Genomic DNA, 24,927 nt, shown 5'->3' with positions numbered 1-24,927 from the left:
GCACAGGGGGAATCCTTCAGCAGGAGCCCCCAGTGGTTTGGAGAGCTCGGATGTTGTGGGTTTTTTTTTTTGAGCAGGGAATTTGCTCTGCCTTCAAACACCCATGGTGTGCATGCAGTGTCCTGCAGCTCAGGGCTCCGGCCCCTTCCCAGTGCCACCCCTGCCCATACCTTTCCCTCTTCTCTGCTGGAGCACGGCCCAGTACTGCTGGCTGCCCCTGAGGGTGTTTACGCTCTGCCGTGACCGCAGCTCAGCCTGTGATTTCAGGATGCAGATAAATTACCATGTCATGTCATTGCATTGCTATGGATGGCCCCTGTTGTAGGCAGGGCAACATTTTTTCCTGATGTAAACGGATGGAGGTAGGTGAAAGTTTGTGGGAGCAAACACATTTACACCAGCCAAAAATCCAGCCCATGGCCATTACTCATAGGCATCCACTTCCAGAGTCTGAGCTCTAACCTCAAGGACAGCACCCTGGTGCCACGACTGATGGCAAGAACCAGCCGTGCTGTCTGAGGGCTCCAGCCATCCTCCTCTGCCAGGTCCTGTGAGTAGGTTCCACGCTGACTCCTTGCAATTATAGCTGTCCTTCTCCTGGCGATGCTCTGCACACCAGGCCAATGTCAGCATGTCTCTCCTGGTGCAGGTCTATCGGCTCGGGGGAATCGCCAAGCTCGTCGAACTGCTCCGCAGCACGAACCAGAACGTACAGCGGGCAGCGGCTGGAGCCCTCCGAAATCTGGTCTTCAGGAATCCGACCAACAAGATAGAAACCCGGCGGCAGAACGGGATAAGGGAGTGTGTGAGCCTCCTACGGAGGACAGGGAACACCGAAATTCAGAAGCAGCTGACAGGTACGTGACAGACTGCCAAGAGCCCCTCAGCTGGTGTCCGCCCAGACACCTCGAGCCTCTGAGGAGCTCACCCCATGCTCCCATCTGCCTGTGGCCCATGCTGCCTGACACAAAAAGCCATGGTGCTGCCATAACAGCAAGAGGATGTTTTGTGGTCCTGTTGCATGAAATGGCAACTGAAGACACAAAGCAGAGGAGGTCCTGGCCCTTTGGTGTCCTGCAGGGGTTTCCCAAATTATAGTTGCTCATCGGGGCTGTGCCTCTTCCAGGTTTTCCTGATGTTGCCCTGCCATTCCCATGCCTTCCTGGCCCTCTGGACCCTGTGCAGGGAAGGACAAGGGTACTGACAATCCCTTTACAGCTGGGCAGGTCATCTGGTTGGGGTCTCTCCTTTTCTTGAAGGATTGACTTGAATTCCTTGGTGCCGATCACCCCCAGCTGTGCCCGAGGTCCTATGTGCAAACCTCCATGAGATCCCTGGAGAGATGCCTTCCTCCCATAACCTGATTACAATATAAACACCAATTCTGGGAGGAGGGGCGATGCTTAGATGTACACCTCCTCATGATATCACGCTCCCATTGTCCATCTCCTATGGGGACGGGCAGACTGGGGTTTAGGGCAGCCTCTGCACCCTGAGTTCAGATGGTAGGAGCAAGAACTTTTTTTTTGCTTCACAATTCACTCTGATCTCAAACTTTCTAATGCATGGTGACCTTCTGCTTGTGTCCGTCTCCTTCCTAGGACTGCTCTGGAACCTTTCCTCCACCGATGAATTAAAGGAAGAGTTGATACAGGAGGCCCTCCCCGTCCTGACAGACTGTGTTATCATCCCTTTCTCTGGCTGGTCTGATGGCGGCTGCAACAGGACAAGAGAAATTATTGACCCAGAAGTTTTCTTCAATGCCACAGGGTGTTTGAGGTGAGTCATCAAGCAGGGACTTAGTGTAGCTTGCCGTGTGTTGACAAGAGCTGAATCTACCTAAATCCTCTTACAATAAGCTAAAAACCACACTTGTTGCAATGCTATTAATAAAAAAAAAATCCCTCTGAGAAAGTTTTCCTGACTAAGAGAGGGTGAAGAAAAAATGTATGCAAAATATTTTTGTAGTAGGTGTTGTTTATTTTTAAGTGGGGTTGCTCTTGTGAAGTCTCTGCTCAAAAAATATAAGTTGCTTTGTAATTGGAGAGCTGTAATACTGAAACCTGACAGTGTTCAGCTTAGACCAGGAATCTTGGCACTTTTTGCCCTTATATTTTGAGGTTTCCAGAGAAAATTCTGGTTGCTAGAAAACAAACCGCTCTGAGTTCTGGGTGATATAAAGACTGAATTCTCTATATGGGGATAACAAGCATTTTCCCACTAATTTAAATAACTGTTTCAGTACAGAACAGTCCCACTGCCCTGGACTTTACCTGCCACCCCAGGCCCATGCAGCTTGCTGCGTATTGGCCTATTTTGCCAGATGGGTCACCCCCAAAAGAGGAGGAGCAGACTGAGCCTGGAGTAGTTTACTTTTTCAGAGGAAAGCCAGAGCCCTTTTGTAGAGGATCTTCGTCCTGACTTGCTGTTTCTCCTACCACCCTCCTCCACTTGGATGCGAGCACCTTGTCTCACTGGGAACAAGTGGAAAAAAAAAAAACCTACCTGGTATAATTAGGCACTTTCATCAACTGAAGCTCTCCCCGAGGGAGCGCAGCGCCGGCCGCACCCTTACCAGACACGCAGCTAGCAGGAGCTGTATCTGCTTGTGAAACGAAATGGGTGAACACGGCAGGGGCCTTCTGAGACGTGATACTATCGTCTTCTGTGGCTGGGAACCGTGTCTGAAAGATAGCGAGCGCTGCTCCCTTCCCCGTCTTGGAAAAACCTTCCCCGTGCAACTGCACGTCGCGATGTGCGGTGTGGAAGGATGCAGCCCCCCATTTTGAGACCATCTGAACCCACTGATGCTGCAACACAGCTCGTTAAAATGAAGGAAAGAGCGCAGGGACAGTGTAAAACCAGCTTTCCATGGAGAGTAGCTCCAGGCAGGCTCTGCCCCTGTCCTGCAGCCTGCAGCAGCAGGGTCCTGCTGAGGACGGCCCTGCTGGATGGCAAGGGAGCTGGGAAGGTGTGGGGGCACGGGGAGCATGGAAAGTGGGGCGAGATGGTCGGGAGCCCCTGCTTTGTGGGGGGAACCAGGCCAGCTCTGACTCACTGCGCTGCAACAGCATCACGCAGGGATGAGAACAGCCTTGGGTTTGCCCTGGGCTCAAGCCATTGCTGCTCAAGCATTTCTGGATTGCAGATGAATTCATGTTAATGAAGAGGCTGCAAATCACAGTGAACATCAAATCCAGTTCTGGAACGCCTGGAGTGAATATCTCACAGCGACTGCCAACCTCTCTTTGTTTTTCATTTGCAAGCTACAAGGCAATAAAACAGGGAAGAAAAAAAAAAAAAAAAGGGCAAAAAAACGTTTCCTGTTACTGGAAAAACTCCCCAGTCCTGGCAGCAACCTGCTGGGCACTCAGGAATGCATGAGGAGCTGGGCAATCCCACTGGTCAGAGCCATTGCTGCTCCTCCCCAGGTCCTTCCCATTCTCCACACAGGCATTGCTGTAGACCCTGTGTAGTTGTAGTTCCATGTTTACAATCATTTGCATGTTCCTGTTTTTTTATTTTTATTTTTGGACACAAGGAGGCAATGAGACTGTGTAACATCATGTGTGGCCTCCGATCATCCTCACTAGGAGGATGTCTGCTATACAGCCTTTCTTTATGAGGACATTTTCCCCTATGGAATCAATCCAGAAGAGCAACATGAGAGCTCTGCACCACTGCAATCGTACAGAAGGCCTCCAAAATGAAAGCAGAACACTGTCCTTGCTGAACATAGAAAAAAAAAAATAAATAAATTCAATTCAATCAGGGCCATAATGAGAAAAGAGCTGATAGAGACTAGTGAGTGAAGCCAACTAATTCTCTCTTCTTCCCTCCTGACGTGCTCTGCCATGGCTCTCTTCAGAAACCTGAGTTCTGCAGACATGGGGCGCCAGACCATGAGGAATTACCCTGGCTTGATCGATTCAGTCATGACTTATGCCCAGAACTGCGTGGCTTCTAACCGACCTGATGACAAGGTACCAGCTGCTCCTCCTCGGCTCTTTGCCTGAGTTCAGCCCCGTAGTTACTCACTGCAGCTTTCAGAATATCTCCAAACCCCTTTCAAACAAGCATGAGAGGGGACTGGGCTCTTTGTGGCTGCTTTTGACCTGCCAAATCCCAGTGCAATCTGTCATAGCATTGCAAATCTGCTGTGCTCTTGGCCTAAAGTTGATGTCTGTTTTACAATTTCCCTTTACCAAACACAGAGCCACAACAAAATAATTTGGCTCCCAAGCCCCCAGAATGCTCCCAACCCTCATCTTCCCACCTAGGATCCTTCCAGCATCTAAACCTCCATCTCTCACCCTACCAGTCTGCTGACTGTGACACTGATCACTGTGTATAAAAGGCACTTTTTTGGACAAAATAGAGCTTACAGCACATTTTCAGGAGCTCAACATCTGCTATGTTAGCAAGACATCCCAGAGCCTCCCGTACAATACCCATTAAAACCAAAAATATTTCAAATGAGCTCAGGATTGAGCAAATCCTCTTTAGGGGACAGCTTTTTTAAAACAAGCAAGCAAACAAAAAACACAGTTCCAGCAGAAGATACCGAAGTCAGGTGTTTGGAAATGTAACTGTGTGTTTTGGTGTTGGCTGCAGGTATCTAGTATCGAGACTTTATGCAGTTTAGCTGCTAGAAAAGATAACTATGGCATGGTATATGTCCTCTCTGTACCTATATACAATGCTGCTCCATATTTCTGCCTAATGTGACCCTTGCATTTTTGTTCTGGGGGTGATTTCAGTCTGTGGAGAATTGCATCTGCATCCTGCACAACCTCTCCTACCGCCTGGATGCCGAAGTTCCCAACAAATACACCCAGCTCAACCACATGGCCCGGAGTGTTTACATGGACAAAACTCTCACAGGCTGCTTCAACAGCAGGAGTGGCAAAATGGAGGTAAGACATGCTGCAAAGGGCTTGGAAATGTGATGTTCAGCCCCAGGCAGGGGCTGCAAGTGAGGAGCAGGATGTGAGCTTCCCATTTCTCATCTCTTTGTAGAATGACGAGTATGGTGTCCCCCTTCCTGAGGAGGATTTTAAACCCAAAGGGCCCAGCTGGCTCTACCACTCCGATGCCATCCGCACCTACCTGTCCCTGATGGATCAGAGCAAGAAGGATGCCACCCTGGAGGCTTGTGCTGGAGCCCTGCAGAACCTCACTGCGAGCCGGGGGCTGGTAAGCGCTGCTCTCCTCTGCAGACACACAACCAAACCCATCAACACCTTATGGTAGTCAGGAAGGGAAATGTCCTCCTTAAACTATTGCACTATTGCAGAGCTTTCCACAGTGGAAAGATCCATTAAGATCCATCTCAAGTTCTTATAAATGCCAAAAATTTGTTCACATGGGGGCTAGAATCAGTGCCCTAAGCATCTATCTCAGGTCCATGAGCTTTTCCAGGGGCTCCTCCGAGTTTCCTCACTCTGTAGGTCATATCACCAGCATCTATAGTACTGGCACCCTCCCCCAGGACACCAGTGAGGATGTGCACAGATGTGGACAGTTGTCCTTAAAGCAGGGAGAATGCTTTAAGGGATATGTGTGTGCCGACCATGTGTGTGTTTCCTAAGCAGGAGGTGGCTCTAATAACAGGGTGGGTTGTGCTGTGGATTGTGGATTGTGCTCACACCAGAGCTGCTTGTAAAATTACCCTTCCAGATGTCCTGTACACACTGGTGTGGCAGCACGGAGGTGACACGGGCTGTGTGACACTGTGGACATTGCAGGGGCTCGGGGCTGGCAGGGGACACATCACGACAGCAGCTCCGCTCGCAGTGCCCAATATCGCTGCCCTGGGCATGTCCTCACAGGCTACATTCACAAGGACAAACCCCGACTTGTCTGTGTCGAACTTCATCAATTCCAATTTAAATAAGATGGCTAGGGAGATAAAGGGGTAATTATTTCATACGTAGGAGAGGTGTGTCACGTGTGCGAAGCGTTCCACCCAGAAACACGGCGTGACTCACGGAAGGAGCCTGTGCTGCTGGGACGGCATTAACCTGCCAGCTCCAATCTCCTGGGAGCTTTTGTTCCGAGTCTTTCTTTTGTGTTACAAGGCTTTCAATGTGAAATACTTAGGGATTTTTTTTTCTTTTCCCATTTAACAAAACCGTGCCACTAATAACAATGGGGAGGAAGGCTGGCACGGTAAGGGTAGAGCTGATCGGAGACACAGGGCTGGAGCTACGTGCTCCGTGGAAATGAAAAGGCTTTCAGCAATCAAGATCATTACACAAGAATGTTTTCTTTGGGAGGAAGAAAACAAACAAACAAACAAAAACAGTTCTGCCAGTGGTGCAACAACTTACTTCAGCCTTCTAGCAGGGATGGTTGGAATGGCCCTGGATGTGCAGAAGTGGCTTTTGATTTCAAAGGTCTTGCTCCAGCTCAGAGCTGGAGGTGGGGTGAGCTGCTGGGTCTGTTGTCACTAAAAGGAAAAAGAAAATAGGGAAGAAGCTTGCAAAGCTTACTATAACCCTTTAGCTTTCAGAAGAAGAGTCTAAATCTCTTCCCACTCTCACCTTTATACATCTCAGTCCCACTGGTGTGAGTCTGTAACGCAGCATCTGTGCATCCTTGGAGCACGGGAAGGAAATTGAGTCTCAGCCCCATGGAAGGGGTCACCTTCCAGCCTGTTCCCATGTCACTGCTGATGGATGTGTGTCACTCTAGGGGCATGATGCACTCCAGCAGCCTGCCTGGTGGTGCAGTAGTCAAGAAGGTCAGATTAAACTCCATTAATAAGTGGGCAATGTATTATTGGTATGTGCTTCAAAGTCCATGAGCACTCAGCTGCATTGGCTACACCCTAAGGCCTTCTAGATTTACGTAAACAAACATGAAATCAGGAACCAAGATGTGTACTTTTGGCCTTTGGCTTGTTTCTTAAAGGTATCATTAGCTGTTTCTGCTCCAAAGCAGCCTATTACCTGTGGCACAACAGGGAGCTGAGCAAGGGCAATGTGGATGTGAAAGGTAAAATTTCTCCAACTACTGGGAATATCAGTTAGGCAACCAAGTGTGTCCCCCCCCAGGCCTCCAGAAGGAGGACAGGAGTCCCAGTCGTATGACAGAGGATGGGAGGCTGACTTTGCAAACTCCAATGGAGAAGAGGGGTAAATTACAAAGTAAGTGGGATTACTCTAGGAGGTGTTATGCAGATGTGTATTTTACAGCGTGGTTGTGCTTGTCTGAACCTGCACATCGTTGCAGTTGTGTCCTTCCAGCATGGGAAGTCACGAGACATCACTGTTCTGTCTCCTAGATGTCCAATGCAATGAGCCAACTGATTGGTGTGAAGGAAAAAGGTTTGCCTCGCATAGCACGGCTCCTGCAGTCCAACAGCTCTGAAGTTGTCCGGTCTGGGGCTTCTTTGCTGAGCAATATGTCCAGACATCCTGTTCTCCACAAAACCATGGGTAAGTAATTTCCACCATAGTGGATTCCTGAACAATGTCTAATTTCTACCTCTCTAACATATGCCCACCTCACTTTATAAATCCCATAACAGGACTCAGCCAGACTGGGCAAAACGGTGTCGTTTGTTCTGGTCAGAAGGACCATTACAAGTGATATACGAAGGCTTAGCAACATGCCTGCTATCTCAGTCTCTACAAGCCTGTGGTATGCTTTATAGATAATGACAACTCTGCAAGGTCATGAGGATGTAGTGCAGATGATAGTTTTTGGGGAACTGAGTTGGACTTGACTACCTATAGCCAAAATCATTACCTTTCCAGAAGCCTGCAGCGCTCATCTTAGCTCTAAAAAACAAGGATAGGCTATTATGCTATTACCATCCAGCATTATTAGTGCCTCCTTCAGGGGATAACACTGCATTCTTGCATTGAATAGTGCTAACACAAATAATGTCATTCACCTCTGCTAGGTTTTATTTAAATGTTGATTGGAACATTCCACCTCTTTAGCTCACCAGGTGCTCCCAGATGTATCACGTCTCCTGTCATTCCAGTCTGGAAATACCAACAGCTATGGCGAGATCATGACATCAGCTTGTTACACTCTGAGGAACCTCATCATGTCCAACCCACACCTGGGAAAGTGTTACCTGACAAGCAACATGTTAAATAATGTAGTAAGCCTGTGCCGAAATGGGTGAGTTTGGGGCAGAAGGCATGGAGAGGGTCACACGTAGACATTTTTGAGCCCCTGTACTCTGTGCAAAGACAGATTAATATCAGAGCCTTCAGAAAACACTTCAGAGCCACCGTGAAGCATTATTCTTTCCCTGTACCTGTAAATTGAGAGTGCAGATACATTTTGAGCATGCTGGTAGACACAAATCCTCAGCAGTGGTTTCTTGGAAACAGATATGAGCCATCCAGGGTGGGATTTGTAAAAGGGCCTTAGGAAATTTGCTCGCTGATTTTTAAGAAAATATAAAAGGAACTGAGGGACCAACATCTTAAACCCTGCTAAAAATTCCAGCCTTCAAAGCAGGGGGGAGTTCAGAAGACAACGTGAATCCCTAGCACTTGGGCTTCTCACTGACAGCTTCCTGCAGCTCTTACCATGAAGGTCAGGTCTGAGATTCAGGCGCAGCTTTTATATTGGTATTATGCTTGATTTAATGTTCAAATGTATTTATCTTTTGGTTGGAGCACCCACCTCAAGTGGCAAAGATGAACCACATTTTTTTTTTTTATATCTACTTTTTATAAGTAGATCCTCTGTTCTCACCTATATGCCACGAACTTCAACAGCTAAACAATCTCAACATATTTTACTGCTTTTTCTTTTGGGATTTGGTTTAAGTTTTGCAGGTAGTAAATTGGTGTTTAACTTACAATGGAGCTTACAGTCTTTGACCATGTATTCTCCATTACAAGACTCTCATCTCTCCTCCCATCTGTCTTTGTTATAAAATACCTTATGCAATTAACCTGTTGTTTTCTGTTATGAAAAGACTTCTCCATCATCCTTTGATAAAACATGTACAACTTACCACTTGTTTCATGGCAGCAAAGAGACTCTCAGTCATTAGAAGTGGCCTCTTTGTTTAGTTTGGACTTCAGCCAACAAATATCAGTCACTTTGCTGCTTTTATATGCTTCCACTCTGCAACAAGCCCAATTAACACAAAACCCTGCCCTCTTCTAAGTCTTCATTGTTATGAATGGCATTAACTTCTGCCTAAAGTCCCGCTTTGGCTCCCTCAGACAAGTCATCGGCTAATTTACTACTTCAGCAGAATATTGCACAACCAGGGTTGTGCGTACCTTAATTGTCTTGCCTGTTTTGTGTGTTGAGCTTTGTTTCCAATGAGTCATGGAACTGTGAGAGTTACTAAACTCTGGAGATGTCTTCAGTGTGTTCCTCCTGTCTTCATCACAAATTCCTCCTGAGAAGCTCTCTGATTCTTGCCAAAAAAGGAACTTGAATTCATCCTTTTACTCCTTTATTCATTTCTGTCCCCGTGGATTTTTATGCTGTTTGATTCTTATGAAAAAAAGCCAACAATTGACATCCAAGACTAATCCAATTTATTCCAACCATATTATTTTAGACTGTTCCCATAGGGCAGATGTTAAGAAGATCTCTCCTCTAGTGACTTGACCCTGCTATTTCACAAATTGGCTAACTTTGGCCATCCCATGTCACGCCTTGTTAGCATTTTGCAAGGCTTTCTCTGTTTGTTTGCCTCAGTTTCCCTATGGACACACTTCCTTCTCCCCAAGCATTGGTGTTGGTTGCTTGACGTGTCTGCGTAATGCTCCCCTGGTACGTGTTTATTCTGCCACCTACCAAACATTTCTTAGATTTTTGAACTGGGCTCTCTTTGCATTTGAAGCTCTAAGCTTCAAATGTGTGTTTAACATGCTTGAACAATTTTGTATTCATATTTTAGGAAGAACTTTCAGGCTAAAGACAAGTAAGTTGTGTATACTTTCCCATCTCACGTACTTCTCAAGTGACACCCAGCTCTCCTCAAAGTCAGGGTTTCTTTTTCTTAATGCTACATGTAGCTGTGTTCTGAGTGAAAGGCATGAACGGTTCAGGAGTTTATCTGATAGCTGTGGTTTCTTCTCCTTCCTGGAGCATCCCAATTAGATAATTGTCTCAATCTCCTGCATATATCCTCCCCTATGACATAGGCTTCAGAGTGATGATGGTGTTTGCTCACTCTCTGTTATTTTTAATTCAGGTTGCCAAAATATTGAATGTTATCTTTGTGCCTGTGTGTGTTGCTGTTTCTGAAAATCAAGCTATGGTTACTGATTTTTTATGATGTCATTTTCTTCTTTTTTCTGCAACTATCTGAAAAATAGTCCCCTTCTAATTTTCAAGCAACATTATTTTACTGTTAAAATCATCGTTTTTCTTAATAATTCTCTGGCCTGCCCCAAAAACTTATCTCCAAAATGTCTTTCTGTAACTTTAGAGCATCAGATTTGCAATGCATTTCACAATCCCTTTATCACTGACTTGTTCCAATTTCTCTTTCTTTGTTCATTCACTTGTCACATTTTTTCTATTATACAGTTTAATTATATATTTTAATTCTATCATAATGTTTTAACAATATTATTCTTTCATGAAACTCAGATCTTTCTTTGATTCTTTTCTTGATTTCTTTTCTTTTCCACAAAAGAGATTCTGTGGAAGAGAGTTCTTCTCACCCAAAAATTTCCAGCTTCCTAGTTCTACCAAAGATAGTACCTTGCTATCAATTTTGTAATGTTTTCCTTGGAAGCCCCTCCTGCAGGAATTTCTTGGCATCTCCTATGGTTCTTGATATTTTTGTCCTTTGAGGAAACATAAGTTCCCCCATTTTTTCCCATTATTTGATATGCATTGTTCCCACAATTTGTTATGCATGTTGAAAAGCACTGTCTTTTGTGCTGCAGTCATGCTTTCCCTCCCCAGTCCTTCTGACTGGGTTCTTGCTGTATTTTTTATACCTAAATAATAGTACTGGATACTCTGTGTGTAACAGAGCCAGTATCAATCCTTCAAATTAAGAATTAACAGCTCTGCTTTATATGCTGCAGCTACATATGCTCTAAAGACATAATGGCAAAAAGAACATAGTTGGCATCATTAGAAGCAAATTACTTAAAAATAAAATAAAATCAATCTGTCTTAGAAAAAGAAAAACAATGGGAAACAATATATCCCTGAAAAAAAGTTATATGGGACATGACTATTGAACACTAAATACCTCAAAAGCTTATTGCTTTTCAATGGCTTTTCAGTCAGATGCTATTTTCAACCACAACATTTTTTTGCATATAGTCATTCTGATGACAGGGTATAGGTTGGTTATAACCAGAGAAACAATTTTGCAATAAAAACTAGTTCTCCTGTCCCAAAACATTGCTCAAGAATTTCTGGTTATGCACGGCTCCCCCAGTCCTCAACACAGTACCAACATATGTGATCTGCACAACCCCTGTGGTGATTCTAACCAGATTAATTTGGGAATTTCTTGTATGCTAGAAGGTCTTTATTAATGACTGCTGTTTATGTGAGAGGAAAGCTCCAAAATATACTCAGTGGAGTTAGATTCCTGTCCTTCCAGACTCATAGGAACAGTGTTTGCATGTCCCAAGTGGTTTGCATGTCCCCGCTCTGCCACTCCTGTCCTCTAATGCACCATTTTGAGGACACTTTTCCTGAAACTGGGAGCCAGGGACAGTCCTAAGCCTGGTCTCCCCTTCATTGCCCTGTTTGAGACAGTTTGGGGTTGTCGCACTGGGCCTACACCAGGAGTCTCCCACGGGCAGGACGTGGTCCAGCAGATCAGGAGCAGTGATAACAACCAGCAGTGAGGTTTAGATCTAGGTTGTCGTATGAAATGTTCCAAAATTATAGAAGATACTGTTATGACTCATGGTTTCGGAGCTGTTACATGAGCAAGTATCTATTAACTTGTGCTGAGTAAGGACTTCTGGTTACAGATGTTGTTATTGTGAATGCTCCCATCTCCTTCATCCCCACAGGCAGCACGGGGCCCTTCCCTGTGCTGCCCTCCAGAGGGTTCACCCATGATGTCCCTACAGAGCCCAGGGACGGGCTGCCACCTTTGTACACCTCTTTTACTCTCCCAGAAGTTCTCCAAAAGCTCTCCTTCAACTCGGTTTCTCTGCTCTGATCTTCCCCTTTTCATTCGTCCTGTTCTGGCCCCAGTGGCTGCTGTCACATAACCTCGCTGAGAGAGCAGAGGAGGTTTCCCGGGCAGGCCTCTAAGGCTGAGCCATCCCCAAATGGGATCTCCAAATGGGGATGGCTCAGGTAGGCTGTGGGTAACACGTCCTGATGTCTGTGGGCCGCTGCTCTGCGGCCATCCACAGTTCACCCATGCTGCTTTCATCTTCCCAGCTCCTGTCCAAAAGCGGCTGAAGCTGCTCGCCTCCTCCTGACAGATCTTTGGTCGAACAGGGAGCTGCAGAGTGTGCTGAAGCAGGTAAGGAAAGCCCTGCTGCTACCTGGCTGATAGAGCAGCCCCGGTCTTGACTCACGGTGAGATTGCAGAGGTCGTGATTCAGCAGCGGGTGCGGGCAGGGGCTGGGAGCAGCCCAAGACACGGGATCGGTGACACTCAGCACTCAGGCACCACATACGGCCCGAGGAAGAGGCAGTAGGGTCGCAACCACAGCTCCCGGGGCTGTCTTTAGGGACTTCCCCATCGCAGCCCATTGTGTAGGATCAGTGTATCCTGCCAAATCCTCACAAAAGTTCCTCCTCTTTTCCCCCATTTTTCTCTGCATCCGTAACCCTTCCCTGTGGTCACATCACCTCTACAGTCAGGATAATCTTTAAAAGCAATAAGAAGGGTTTTTAGGATTTGTTTTGCTCCCTGCAACAGAAACTGTGGAAGTGCCGAGCCAGATGGGGCGCTGAGCCAGCTCCCAGCTCCCAGTGGCTTGCTTTGAACGAGCTGGGTTTTTCCAACTCAACAACAGCAGCACCTGCAGAGAGTAAAGGGCCAAATTAAAGAGAAGGAGTAACATCCACAAAGGCGAATACCCTGGGGGCAGGAAGGCAGAGAGAACCTAAATATCATTCTTCTATTAACGGTTAGGGACTTTTCTCCATAGGAGTTCGTGTAGCTTTGCACCAGGCTCTGCTCAGGAGCCTGTGCCAACTCATTTTGATGTGACTGAGTCACTCCTGTGCTCATCACATAGGTATATACATCAGAGAAACAGGCTGGGAGTCTGCAAGGATATATGCATCATGCATGTATCTTTGCCATGTTTCCAGGATGGGGAATAAGATGAATTAATGTTGAGTGAAGGATCACGTGAAGGTTTCCTCCAGTAAAGCCGGAGGAGTCCAGCTCCTAGCAGGCAGAGAACAAAGCAAGAAGGTGAAGTCCATCCACAAGGGTGCCTGTTCACGTGTTGAGGGCATGCAGAGGGAGGACAGAGAAGGCTGTTTGAGAATGAATCACACTTTTTAGGTGGAGGACAGCTTTTGAACTGGGCAGGAGGCAGTCTCACGGCAATGGATAGGTATTGGTTTTGAAGGCAATGCACATTCACTGCGCTTTGTATACATCTGCTTTTTCAGCAAGGATTTGATAAGAACATGATGGGATCTTTAGCTGGAACAACCTTCAGGACTCTCTCCTCCAGATTTTAGGAGCCTCTCCATGCACTTCTGGGCTGCAGGTGAGAACGGGGCCCACATCCATGGGGAAAGGGTTGTTGAGGGCAGAGGAGCAGTGCATGAGCCCAATCAGCATTTTGCTCTTTTTAGTCATCCCCAAAGTGGTGTGTGTGTGTGTGTGTGACATCTTCATCATGAATCCTATCAGCCCAAACTGCAAAACGTTTGGTTTGATGACAAGTCAGAAGCCATGCAGTTCCTGGGCTTAGTGCAGATGCCACCCACAGTACACAGCTGTGTGCCTTGGACAAGCTCAGGGCAGATGCCATGGGATGGACAAAGCTGTTGGAGACAGCAATGCCTTGCGCCATTATCCTTAAACATTTTATGAGCACTTAATCTGCCAGTAAGCCTCATATCAAAATTTGGAACCCTATGGAACCATCCAAATAATCCCAACTGAGAAACCAGGTTGGAGAGATCAAGGGCAGACTTTTCAGAGCATCATTAGGATATTTTTTCAGTATGGGATGAGGCCTGAATCTGCAAAGTACTTCTGATTTGTAATTCCCACTGAAGGGAAAGGTGTTGACCAGTTCTGCATTTTTTCAGGCTCTCTCTATGAGGTGATGTTGAGTTTATGGAGAATTAATTATTTTCTCTCTTCCCCAACATACTCTTTGCAGTCAAACTAAGCAGAGTCCTGATGTAAGAGGAAATGGCAAAGCCCACTTCTCTCCTTCTCCCTGGGCATGGATTTCGCTTCTTGCTTTGTTGGGTGGTTTCCACTGGGACTCAGTCTGATACTTCAGAGGAGTGTGGGAGTCCAGGGGGAAGAGCTATGGGTAACACAGAAACTGGGGAGAGGCCAAGGGAAAAGATAAAAAGTTGGTTTTGGATGAAAAGAAAAAGATTTCTTGAGTGTTTTAATTATCTGGGTATTTCTTTTTTTCTCCATTTCAGAATTTGGAATCGGTTCATGTCCAGGAAGACAACCCTTTCACAATTACTTAGGATGTTAAAGATGTAGATTGTTTCTGAGTTAAACTCAACTGTAAAGCAAACTAAACATATGGATTTCATGTGGATGATACTGATATTTTTAAGCATTTTCTTCTTTTTAGGGGGGAGAAGGGACTTTTAACAAGGTTATACTTTCTTGATGTCAATAATTATTTTTTTTTTGCAAAGAGTGTGTCTGTGTAACTATGTACATGTTGCTGTGTATGTGTGCATGCAGACAACATACATGTGCACACTTGGTGAGTAGGATCTTCCTACGGGCATAGCCCCCTGTCTTCCACCAGAAGTCAGTGTGATTTGTGCAGTTTAACCCCCTTGTAGAGTTTTGATAAATTCCACCCAATCCATGCACCAAATGCTGCCACACTAAATACTTGTCACAGCCTATTTTTACTCAAAAGTACAAAAATTACCAGTTTTATGTTAAGTTTCCCCATTGCATATGGCTATTTTAAACAGATACACACAACAGTACTCTTCTTTAAAAAGGCTGGTTATTCCTAACATTTATGAACATGGGCTTCTTTTCTGCTTTTGATTTTTTCTCCGATGAACTCTTATAGTTATTAGTATTTTCTTTCCTGTCATGTGAACTCTTTATCTCAAGAAGCAAATTGACGTCTGCTGATTCTTTCCTGGGTCTCCGTAACCGTTGTCTGAAGCTATATGTGAGGGGACAATTACAACACATCTGCAGAGCATGAATATACCGGGTCCCAAATCATTCCGAGCGCCGGAACAACGCCATCTCATGACCGTACCTGGACAAATGTGGCTTTTGAGAAGCTGAGCTGGAGACAGGAGGAGTTTGTTTTCCCCAGGGTCACTCACTGACTGCCACCCAGGGCTCAAGAGTGAGGGATGTGCCATTTTAAATCGTCATTTGTTTGTACTGATCAAGGTAAAGAAATGGTATTACTATGCAAAGGAGTATAAGCATGTGTGTGAAGTCAGAAGCTCAGACAACCAGGGAAAGGACCAGCTAAGGATGCATTTGTGCAGGGGCACCAGACCCTGTTTTGCAGATGCCAAGGGTTCAGGAGGTGCTTGGGAAGGATGAGTTATGAAGCTGAATCTGGAAAGGGAAAAAGAGTCTCACTTTTTTTTAAGTGTCAGCCTTCTCACTTGGTGGCAAGTGGTATATCCCATTCACTTGACAGATATTCTGTGATTTGTGACTGCCGAGGGTCTATCCATAACATTCAGGTTGGCTTTAACACAGCTCCAGACCTAAGAAATGGGGTGGCATTTGTCCGCCGTTTTGACAGGATGGAGCACGTGTCCGCAGAGAGGGAGATCGTTTGCCTGCTGGTTTTTCTCTTGGACTACAAAGGGTGGCTTAATCTTGTGCACTTTAATGAGCAACAACTATTTGCTTGCATTCACCCACGTTCAGTCGAGAGCTTTCTGTGCAGAGCTCCCAGCCAAATGAAAGAGAAAAAAGCACCTTTGAAGTGGAGAGCTAGAACCAGGTGAATCCGGTAGGACAGTTTCAGGAGCATTTAAACAGCAGCAAAGGAGCCCAGGCCCGTGGGCATGCCCTTGCCATACCTGCCAGATGTTACGTAGCTGGATATACATTCTCATTTCATGGTTCAAAATGTTTTTGGCAGGACCCAAGACTATGGACGTCCAAAATGGCTGCAGTATCCACAGGAAGGATTGTTACAGTTTTGGTGTAAAAGTATGTTGCGTGCAATTTTGCATTCAGATTTGTTCCTGTAATTACATGTTAGACTGAAGTCCTGGGAGCTAATGTTTTTCCCTGTAAAATTAATTGGGGAAAGCTAACTACAAAATGTAATGATGGAATATTGAGGAAATTCATTCTAATTGGCTGTTATTTAAGCTTTATTTTTAAACAGTGCTGCTGCTTTCACCGGTAATGCAGTTTACTATAGTGCTATATTAGGCACAAAGAGCTGTAGCTATATGATAATCATCTCACAATTAAATTTACAAGTACTGGAGATTTCATTACTAAGTATTAAACTCAAAGGACCAGATACATCATTCCCATAAATGTTATTAGTACAGTAAAGTTGGTGTTGTTTTTTTTTTGTTGTTGTTGTTGTTTTTTCTTTCAAAGCTAATAAGACGATAAAAATAGAATCTGTCTCCATCCCTGAGATCTTCCAAACTTGGCTGGACACAGCCCTGAGCAGCCCAATCTGGCTGTGACACTATCCCTGCATAGAGTTGGGCAGACCAGAGAGGTCCCTTCCGATCTTAATTTCCTTATGATGCTGCTGCATGTTGCTGCTCTCATACCTCAAAATATAGCTAACTTGAGAGGGCAGGGTGCTGTGTGAAGTGCCCTGCCACCCCAGGGCTGTTTTGCAGCTTTTTTTTTCCCCAGGAAATTCTCTGATACTCAACTCTATTTTCCTCTCAGTTTCTCCTTGTAAAATCTGGACTACAGATTCTACCCAAGTAGGAGAAGTGACCCTGATGCCCAGCTGTGAAAGGAAAGGAAAATCAGACTTACTGGAGTAACTGGTGTTGTTCATAACCAGCAGCTTGGGACCTTCTTTTCCAAGCAATGCTTCTCCCAGGGGCAGAGCTCAGCACTGCAGTACTTGGATGCTGTTCTAACCTCCAAAGTAAACGTTTTTCATTCTGGGGAGACATTGTTTTTTTAAAGGCATGTCTTTCACTCTGACACCTGCTTCAGTGAGCTGTTTTCCTTGTTTTCACTTGTGCAAGAGCCAAGTAGGGCGCATCCCCAGTGATACGGGTGAGGCAGGGGCACAGTACGTAGCTCACGCTCTGGGTCGTAGTGATGGAGAATTACTGAGGAGGGAAGGACCATAGCTAGCAGCACTGTGAGCTCTGCCAGCAGCAGAAATAAGAGCAGTTGGGGCTTGATTTGTGCGCAGGACACACAACCATGTAAATAAATACCATACTTGTCTGTCCTGGGCTTAGCAGAGCTTTTTGGTCTATTTTCTCATAAAATGCTTTGTTTGTTTGTGTATGTACAATCTAACCCACCCCAGCATTTCAGAAGCCTCATGGACGAGTAGAAGGCAGTAGGCAGTTTTATTCCTCTCTGACCATACACCAGTTTGTGACCACCTTAGCCTACCAGTCCATAGCTATACAGTGTATTCTGTAAGATATAGGTATGTGAGAATAATGTATCAGAGTTTTGTTTTGGCTGTACTGTATGTATTTGCTTCGTTGGAAAAGCTGAAATCAATAAAAATTGCTGGAATTTCTTCAAGCTTCCTGTTTCAGATGGATTTATTTTTGTTGTCTTGCCATGATATGGTAATGAATATAGCATCTGTTTGAGAGGTTTGCAAGAGCCTGTTACCCTGCAGCATTCAGCCACTGGTCTCACCACTGGTCTGTTCTGCTTTTTCTGATACAAGGAATGAAGCTGTAAAGCCTGTTTCCTCCACCATTTCGTCTTTGGCAAGCCTTAGAAGGTTTCTCTCCCATGAGCTTTTACAGTTACCACTTCAACCTAGGAAAAATTTAAGTATTGATAGCATCATTTGTGTCACCTCTATGGATCCGCACTTTGTTGTGGGGAAAAAAACACCTTAATTTCTTCTAAACCTGACTCACATGAGCAGTGTTTGAAGCTACCTGAGTCTTATATTTAAAAAGCGAGATGAGTTGATGCTCCCCAGTGTCTCAGACAGCCATGGGCTGTCTTTGGTCCAGGCTGGGAAGTCCCAGACCAGTTCCTCAGACACAGCCGTCATTCGTTGTGCACGGTGACCTCCTCTGAACCTGTCCCAATTACACTATTTCCTGCAGAGATGGGGAGGCCAGAACTGCATTCAGCATGCAAAGTGTGACTAAGTTGTGGGTTTATTTAGGGACATAATAGCCACATTTTTATTCTCTTCTGCTTCCCTAGTAATACATAAAACTCAGCTTGCTTTCTGCACCACTGTTGTGCATTGAACTGTGACTGGGATGGGACCATCTACCATAAAGTTCCCTCCAAGTCAACTCCAAGCCCACTATTTGGGAAGATAAGTTTATTTCACCCCAAGCATATCACCTAACATTTTCTAAGCTGCTGTTTCTCTGTCATTTATCACCCATTCCTTATTGATCTATAGTTCACCCAAGTTTTGTATACAGGCATCACACTTAGTTCTCAGGTACATGGCCATGTGGGTTTTCCTCTGTCAGATATTGGCTGTTGTAGGAATCTTCCCCATTTCTCAGAGGCATCACGTGTAAAAGAAAGAGAGAGAGAGAAGAAAGATCTTTTTCTGCTCTTCCCCTCTCCAAGTATTCTTTTCACCCTGATATCTATTGGCCTTCCAGTCTCTGTGGCAGGCATTTGTATAATTGAAGACACTCTTATTTTTTATCTTATTCTTATGACACTGCTCCTTCAACTCCTTTTTGGAATATTTAGTTCAATTTACGTTTAACTTGGCAGAGGTTATGAAGTTTTTCCTACTTTTGTCTTCAGCTATTCGAACAACACCTTCTGATAATTTCCCTCTCCTGCTGCTTAACCCAGCCAGCTCCCTTCTGCTCTTACTCGAGGATTTCTTCATTGGTGGGATGTACTGGGTTTGTCTTTCAATATGATAAGCATAATCTGCACTGCCTGTAATGTTCAATTCACCCTTTTTGCTTCTCCTTGCAGTAAGCAAGCAGCATCCTCTTGATCTCCTTCAGAAGATGGCTCTTCAGAGAAGAAACCTTGCAAAGGGGAACATGATCTCAGCGATGAGGAGTGTTTAGCTTGTTTACTCGAGGCAAGGCTTAGGGATAATCCTTACCACTGACAAGTGTCTTATGAAAAGAGGATTCATAGCCTATCGGAAAGGCTAGGCACATCCTCTAAATCCATGCATAGAAAAAGGGGCAGGCATCGCCCCGTGCCATTTTGCACAGAGCTCCTTTCCAGGAACACCCTCTGCTGCTCTGCTGAGATTTTTGAAGGCTGGGAAAGCACCAGAGGATTAAGCACAGAGGCAAAACACCAAACCCCAGACTCCTTAATCAGCTTTGGATGGACCTTATACAACAACACTTTGAAAAAGAAATTGCATTGGCAACCATGATCGTTCTTTACCCAAGCTGTTTCTAGGACAGTGCATATTTCCAGTTGGCTTTGAATGTAGTACCTAAGCAATTATATTACGAAAGCCCTTGTGGAACAGTGTATCCAGAACTCCTTGGGAGGATTAACTATCAATATCGCATGTGCTGATGATGTCAATTCCACAGCTTCTTCAGGTACAATCCACACCTGAAGGCACAGCCAAGAACGGTCATATAAATTATAGGCTAGGAAAGCAAGGAGTCTTCCACTGAGTCTTGCAGCATTTCTGAGTGTCTAAAATTAATGCAGATGAGTCCTACCTCTGTATTCTTGAGCAGGCTCTCTGGACACTGAGGAAGGACAGGTCGTGTGTCATTGTAGATTGCAGCACATGGCTGAACTTTAGAAATTAAAGGTTGCTCAGCAATGAACATGACACTACTATGTGTTTGGATTTCTCTCTGTCCATTTACAGTATGTAAAATGAATACCAAGAATCTGGAACATGCTTTCATTTTTCATTCAACACCCCACTGCCCCAAGCCACCACCCAGAGGATCACCACCTCCCAGCCCAAAGCGGTTCCCAATTTGTGCTAATTAAACTGTGCAGAGACCACATGGCACTGCGCAGAGCATCCCTAGGACACACCGAGCCCCGGCCTCACACCGCAATATCACGAAGGACCCCACAGTGCCACCGCCTCGTGCTGGGACACACTTGCACAGCCAAGCTCTATCTCGGTTTCCCACACCCTGGGCGCTATCACCCTGAGCAGAGGCACCGCCGTGGCATCCCGGTCCCACACGGCACGCTCCCGGAGGACACGTGGCAGCCCATACCAAAAGCCCTACCCCATAAAAGCCTGGTAGGTGTAAATGAGCTTCAGCATACACAGGGCACCCGCAGCCCACAGCCCCCATAGCGCTTGTGCACCCACACTCCAGGGCGTCTCCACCATGGGAGCCAGGGGCACGGGTCAGAGGAAGACACAAGTCCTGTGCGAGGTGCAGTGACTCATTCCTTATTTACCTTCCCTGTAACATTCGTTACTTTATGCTCCTCCATCGTATAACCCTCATTTGCATCTTTCCCGCAGCTATGTGTCCTTGAAGATTTAATCTCACTGAGCACAGTTGTTGTTATCTAGCCAAGACTGCACTTGGCCCCCTTCTTGGTGTTTTCTAAGCTTGCCTTTGTCCCTTGGGACATGTTGTAGGAAACCCTTTTGAGGGACTCCTGTGAAGCTACCAAACCCAGAACCACATCTCTCTCTCCTCTAACAACAGGTCTCTCCTTTGCATGGACAAAATGCAGGTAGAGCCTTTACAGCCCCTTCTCCTCCATCCACATGGGTGGAGCAGTGACATCCAGAGCAACATTTCCTTGTTTCAGGGAACACCAAGCACAGTTTGTCAGGATGTGGCATCCACCCCTGGTTGCTCACGCTGAATGACCTCTGTCTGACCAAGCCCCCTCTTCCAGCTCCCTTCCAGCTTTCTGCAGTCTCATGTCAGAAGGGATGTGGTGAGAGGGCCACCAAGTCTCAGCTCCCACCCACCCGTGCACTGATCCTGCGTGCTGGTGTCACCAGTGAGACCCTCGGTGCCTCCAGCATCCCCAGCCCACAGCAGGGATGAGCAAGGGAAGCATCTCACGTTGGGAAGAGCACAAGAGTCTTTGCAGGGTACAAGGGGTGGCACTGGGGAGGAATTGCTGGCAGTAAATCTGAGGTAGCAGATCTGCTCCTGATCGATGCTTCAGCCAATGCTGCAGGTCTTGGGTGTCCCGAAGCTGTGAGATGGCCACATCTGAGTGCTGCTCCTGCAGCAGCTCCAGAGCTCGATGCTGTCATACCCAGAACTTGCAGGAGACCTGCCTGAGCCTGGTTTCTCCCCTTCCTGTGGAGCTGTCTGCCTTTCTGAAAATGGGGAGCAAAGCCAGAGGAAATGCCCCCACCCTGCCACCCTGCACAGGCGTGCCCGGCTTCCCAAGGCAATGCAATGGAAAAAAAAAAAAAGAGTAGAAATTTCCAGAAGTGATAGCGCTATTGGAAGTTCCTGGCACTACAAAAGCCAAATACTTTCCCAGAAAAGCTGAGTTCCTCCCTCCTTCCCCTTTACAAAGAACCTCACAAGTGTGCTGCAAGTTCTTAGCTAACAGATTTGAGCTCGGGCAATAACTGTAACTGCTTTTGGGTCCCGGGGCCAAGTTTCAGTCTGAGAGATGACCCAGACTGGGTGCTGTGCAATTAAGCATGGCAGGGATTTGCTTTGTGCATCTTATTGCTTTCTTCCTTATGTTTTCTATTCTTTCCCCGGGAAGCCTCTTCATCTCACAGTACAGGTAACTCCTGCCTCAATCAGCAAGGCTCTCTCCTGGCAGAACAGGAAAATCAGTCTCCTGTCAGCAGGGCTGAAAGAAACGCTCAAAAAATATTAAAAAAAATAAATGTGAGATTATCTGAGCACCTTTGAGTTCCACCCTGAGCTTTTCTTTAGCACTTTTCAGCTGTTAGGAAACCGATTCTTGTTTCCTTTCAGGGGAGGAGAAGCAGCACAGGGGTGCTGAAGGTGATGCTTTGTGTCACAGAGGGGCCACTGGCAGGATCCCAGCAAGACTCTGGATTTCCCAGGCTGCAGCACAGCTCCTAAATGGCTCCCATCATTTTTGTCTGGGCGATGAGAATCTGGCTGTGCCTATCTCAGATCTCTTTTTCTTTTTCTTTTTTCTCTTTTTCCCAGGGCTAATCCAGAAGCAGCCTAGAAATGATTTCCTGAGGGAAGCAGAGAAGCAGAGGGTTAAAGAGCTGGCGGGGGGGGGGAAAGGGAGAAGGAGGAGATGGCACAGGCAAGTGTTTATGTTATCCAAAGCGATGACTCCTTGGTACACGGAGCTAAACCCACACCCATTGCCTTTCTGCCCCTGGAACCTGGGCGAAGCAGCAACAGCACTGCAGGGCTCAGCCACCGTGGGAAAGGCAGCGGAGCCCCGGCGAGGCCGGCCGCGCGGCGCGACCCGCTGCGGGTGACTCAGAGCCCCACCTTGCTCCGAGCAGGAGGAAGCAGAGCTCGTGGAGAGGCAGCCGAGAAAAGGCAGAGCGCGAGAAAAAGACGAGCAAGCCCCCCGTGTTCACACACACACACACACGCTCCCCACGATGCTGAGGGTAAAAGGAGCGGTGGAGACGTGTGCGGCATCGCGGCAGCCGGTGGGGGCACGAGAAGCAGTGGAGGGTTTTTCTTCCAAACATTGATGCCCAGCAGGGAAAGGTTGGCGGTGACTGATGGGGGGAGATGAGCAGCATCTTACTCATGGGCAGGTAGCGAGCTGATCGGCTTTGTCCTAGGAAGGGAGAAACAGGACCCCAGGCTGAAGGAGGCAAGAGCAGCGTACGTGGGGATGCCTCCCCTGGTGGGGATGCCTCCTCCTTGGCTCTGCCCTTGCCACTGTCCTCCTGCCATGCACCCCCCTGCAAGGGCACCAAGGGGCTGTGGCACCCCCAGGAGTCCCAGCTGGGAATTTGGTCCATGCATCTCCTGGTGTTTGGCAAGGGATGGACGGTTCTGCCCTTCATCCTGAGCAGGAGGGCAGAGGGTGCTTGTGCCCAGGACCACGAGCACCTTCTGCCCAGACCATCACCAGCAGCCTGTCACCCTCCTTTGGGACCATGGAGAGCTGAGAGGAGCTGAGAACAAGGTGAGGCACTGACGTTAGTGCTGAGTCTCCCTCACTTTCAGGCACCTATTGTGGCTCTGGGTGTCTGTTCTGTTGCTCTGGTTTTTGAGGGGGTCCCATGTCATTGAAACATGGAGCGTAGCTGCCTGCACAACACCCTGCAGGCACAGCAGGAGTTTGCTGCTCCTATTCACTCCAGAAATCCTGCCACAAACCCCTTCACGTAACCTCAGGTGCTCTGAGGTCCCCCCAGATACCTGCTGGCTGCTGGGGCTCAGCACCAGCAAGCACATCAGGAATCTGCCTCCAGCACACAGCTCGTGCTGTGCCCTGGGAGAGAGCCCAAACCCTGAGCCTCCGTGTCTGAAGCCAGACTCCTGCTTTCAGCATACCGCAGAGCAACACTGGTTTCAGACAGACCTTGGCACCTACCAAAACCAGACCGCAGATTCAGGGCCTTAAATTTCACTGGCCAGGGAAGGACCGTCCAAGGCCAGAGGTGATTTTGCGTCATTGTCTTTTCCAAAGCACAAACCTGAAAACCCTGGGATTTTCAAAAGGGACGAGTGATTTGTGAGGTCTCACACGTTTTTAAAGCCCTGTTTTCTTAAAGTCATCTGGGGGCATCTCAACACCTAATTTGTTCAGCACAAATTTGACAGTGATGGTGTTGCTGTGAGGGTGCCCCATGCTCAGCTGCCAGCAGTGCAGAAGGAGATCTACCATCATCTCTCCTCCCCTCTGGCTACGGACAGCAATCATTTGCCCACAACTACCTGCACAGCTTTGCAGGGCTTGTAGGACAGCTTGCTTGCATTATTTTTTTTTTTAAGCTGCCAAACACCAGCTTTCCATAAGCTGAGCTAAACAACCACATCTGAAAAACTTTCCCTACAACCCTGGCCTCTATTGCTCATTCCCTGTTAGGAGAAATCTCTTGGGATCAATCCACCCTCACATGAGCAGCTTAAAATTAGACACTGAAGTCTGAGGTTGTCACTCTGGGTTCCCTACAGAGCCAGTGGAGAGAAATAGTCTGCCCAGCATGTGGTTCACCCCATTATACGAAAGAGGTAGAAGGAGGGGCAAATTAATAATTTTCTATTTCCACTGCTGATTAAGGAAGTCCAGATGAAGATAAGAAATGTTCAGATGTAGCTAGGTTGCCTAAACCTCACCCTTTATCTTTTGTGAGTGCACATACACAAAAACACCCATGCTAATACTGTACTGCAAAGGGACAATCTTAATTTCTAGGATGCTGGACTAGCTCTACCCTGGCAGGACGGGATGCAGAACAACACATTCCCTGTGCCTTTCTGACATGAGAGTGAAACAAATTGCAGACCACCAAACAGGGTGAAACTAGGTGGAGAAGCTTTGCAATGCTCCTGAACGTGGCGCTGGCACTCACAGGGCAACAGCATGGGTGTGCTCCCAATTCTTGTCTTGCCATCACCACTCACACTGTTCCTGTTTCTCTAGAAAAAAAAAAAAAAAAAAAAAAAAAAAAAAAACAGCTCCTGGAGTCACTGAGCTGTTTAGGTTCACTTTCCTTTTTTTTTTTTTTTTTTTTTTTTTTTCTGAGCAAAAGTCTGCAG

At 46.6% G+C, this 24,927-nt stretch overlaps 1 protein-coding gene across 2 annotated transcripts in view; it reads left to right on the top strand.

Annotated features, from left to right (window-relative positions):
* Positions 1-17,848, top strand: part of PKP1 (plakophilin 1) — a 48,204-nt gene extending 30,356 nt beyond the window's left edge. For both annotated transcript variants that reach the window (XM_084497789.1, XM_084497790.1), the window contains 10 exons: positions 650-857; positions 1,602-1,779; positions 3,869-3,983; positions 4,761-4,916; positions 5,020-5,196; positions 7,289-7,442; positions 7,953-8,139; positions 12,367-12,451; positions 13,561-13,661; positions 14,563-17,848. In XM_084497789.1, the coding sequence (XP_084353915.1) occupies positions 650-857; positions 1,602-1,779; positions 3,869-3,983; positions 4,761-4,916; positions 5,020-5,196; positions 7,289-7,442; positions 7,953-8,139; positions 12,367-12,451; positions 13,561-13,632 (1,332 nt within the window). In that variant the 3' untranslated portion in view covers positions 13,633-13,661; positions 14,563-17,848. The remainder of the gene's footprint in view (positions 1-649; positions 858-1,601; positions 1,780-3,868; positions 3,984-4,760; positions 4,917-5,019; positions 5,197-7,288; positions 7,443-7,952; positions 8,140-12,366; positions 12,452-13,560; positions 13,662-14,562) is intronic.
* Positions 17,849-24,927: the final 7,079 nt, after the last annotated feature.

Source organism: Aythya ferina (genome assembly GCF_964211825.1).
Source record: "Aythya ferina genome assembly, chromosome: 25".
Taxonomy (NCBI): domain Eukaryota; kingdom Metazoa; phylum Chordata; class Aves; order Anseriformes; family Anatidae; genus Aythya; species Aythya ferina.
Note: the sequence above shows the minus strand (reverse complement) of the source record. Positions and strands in the feature narration are given on the sequence as shown.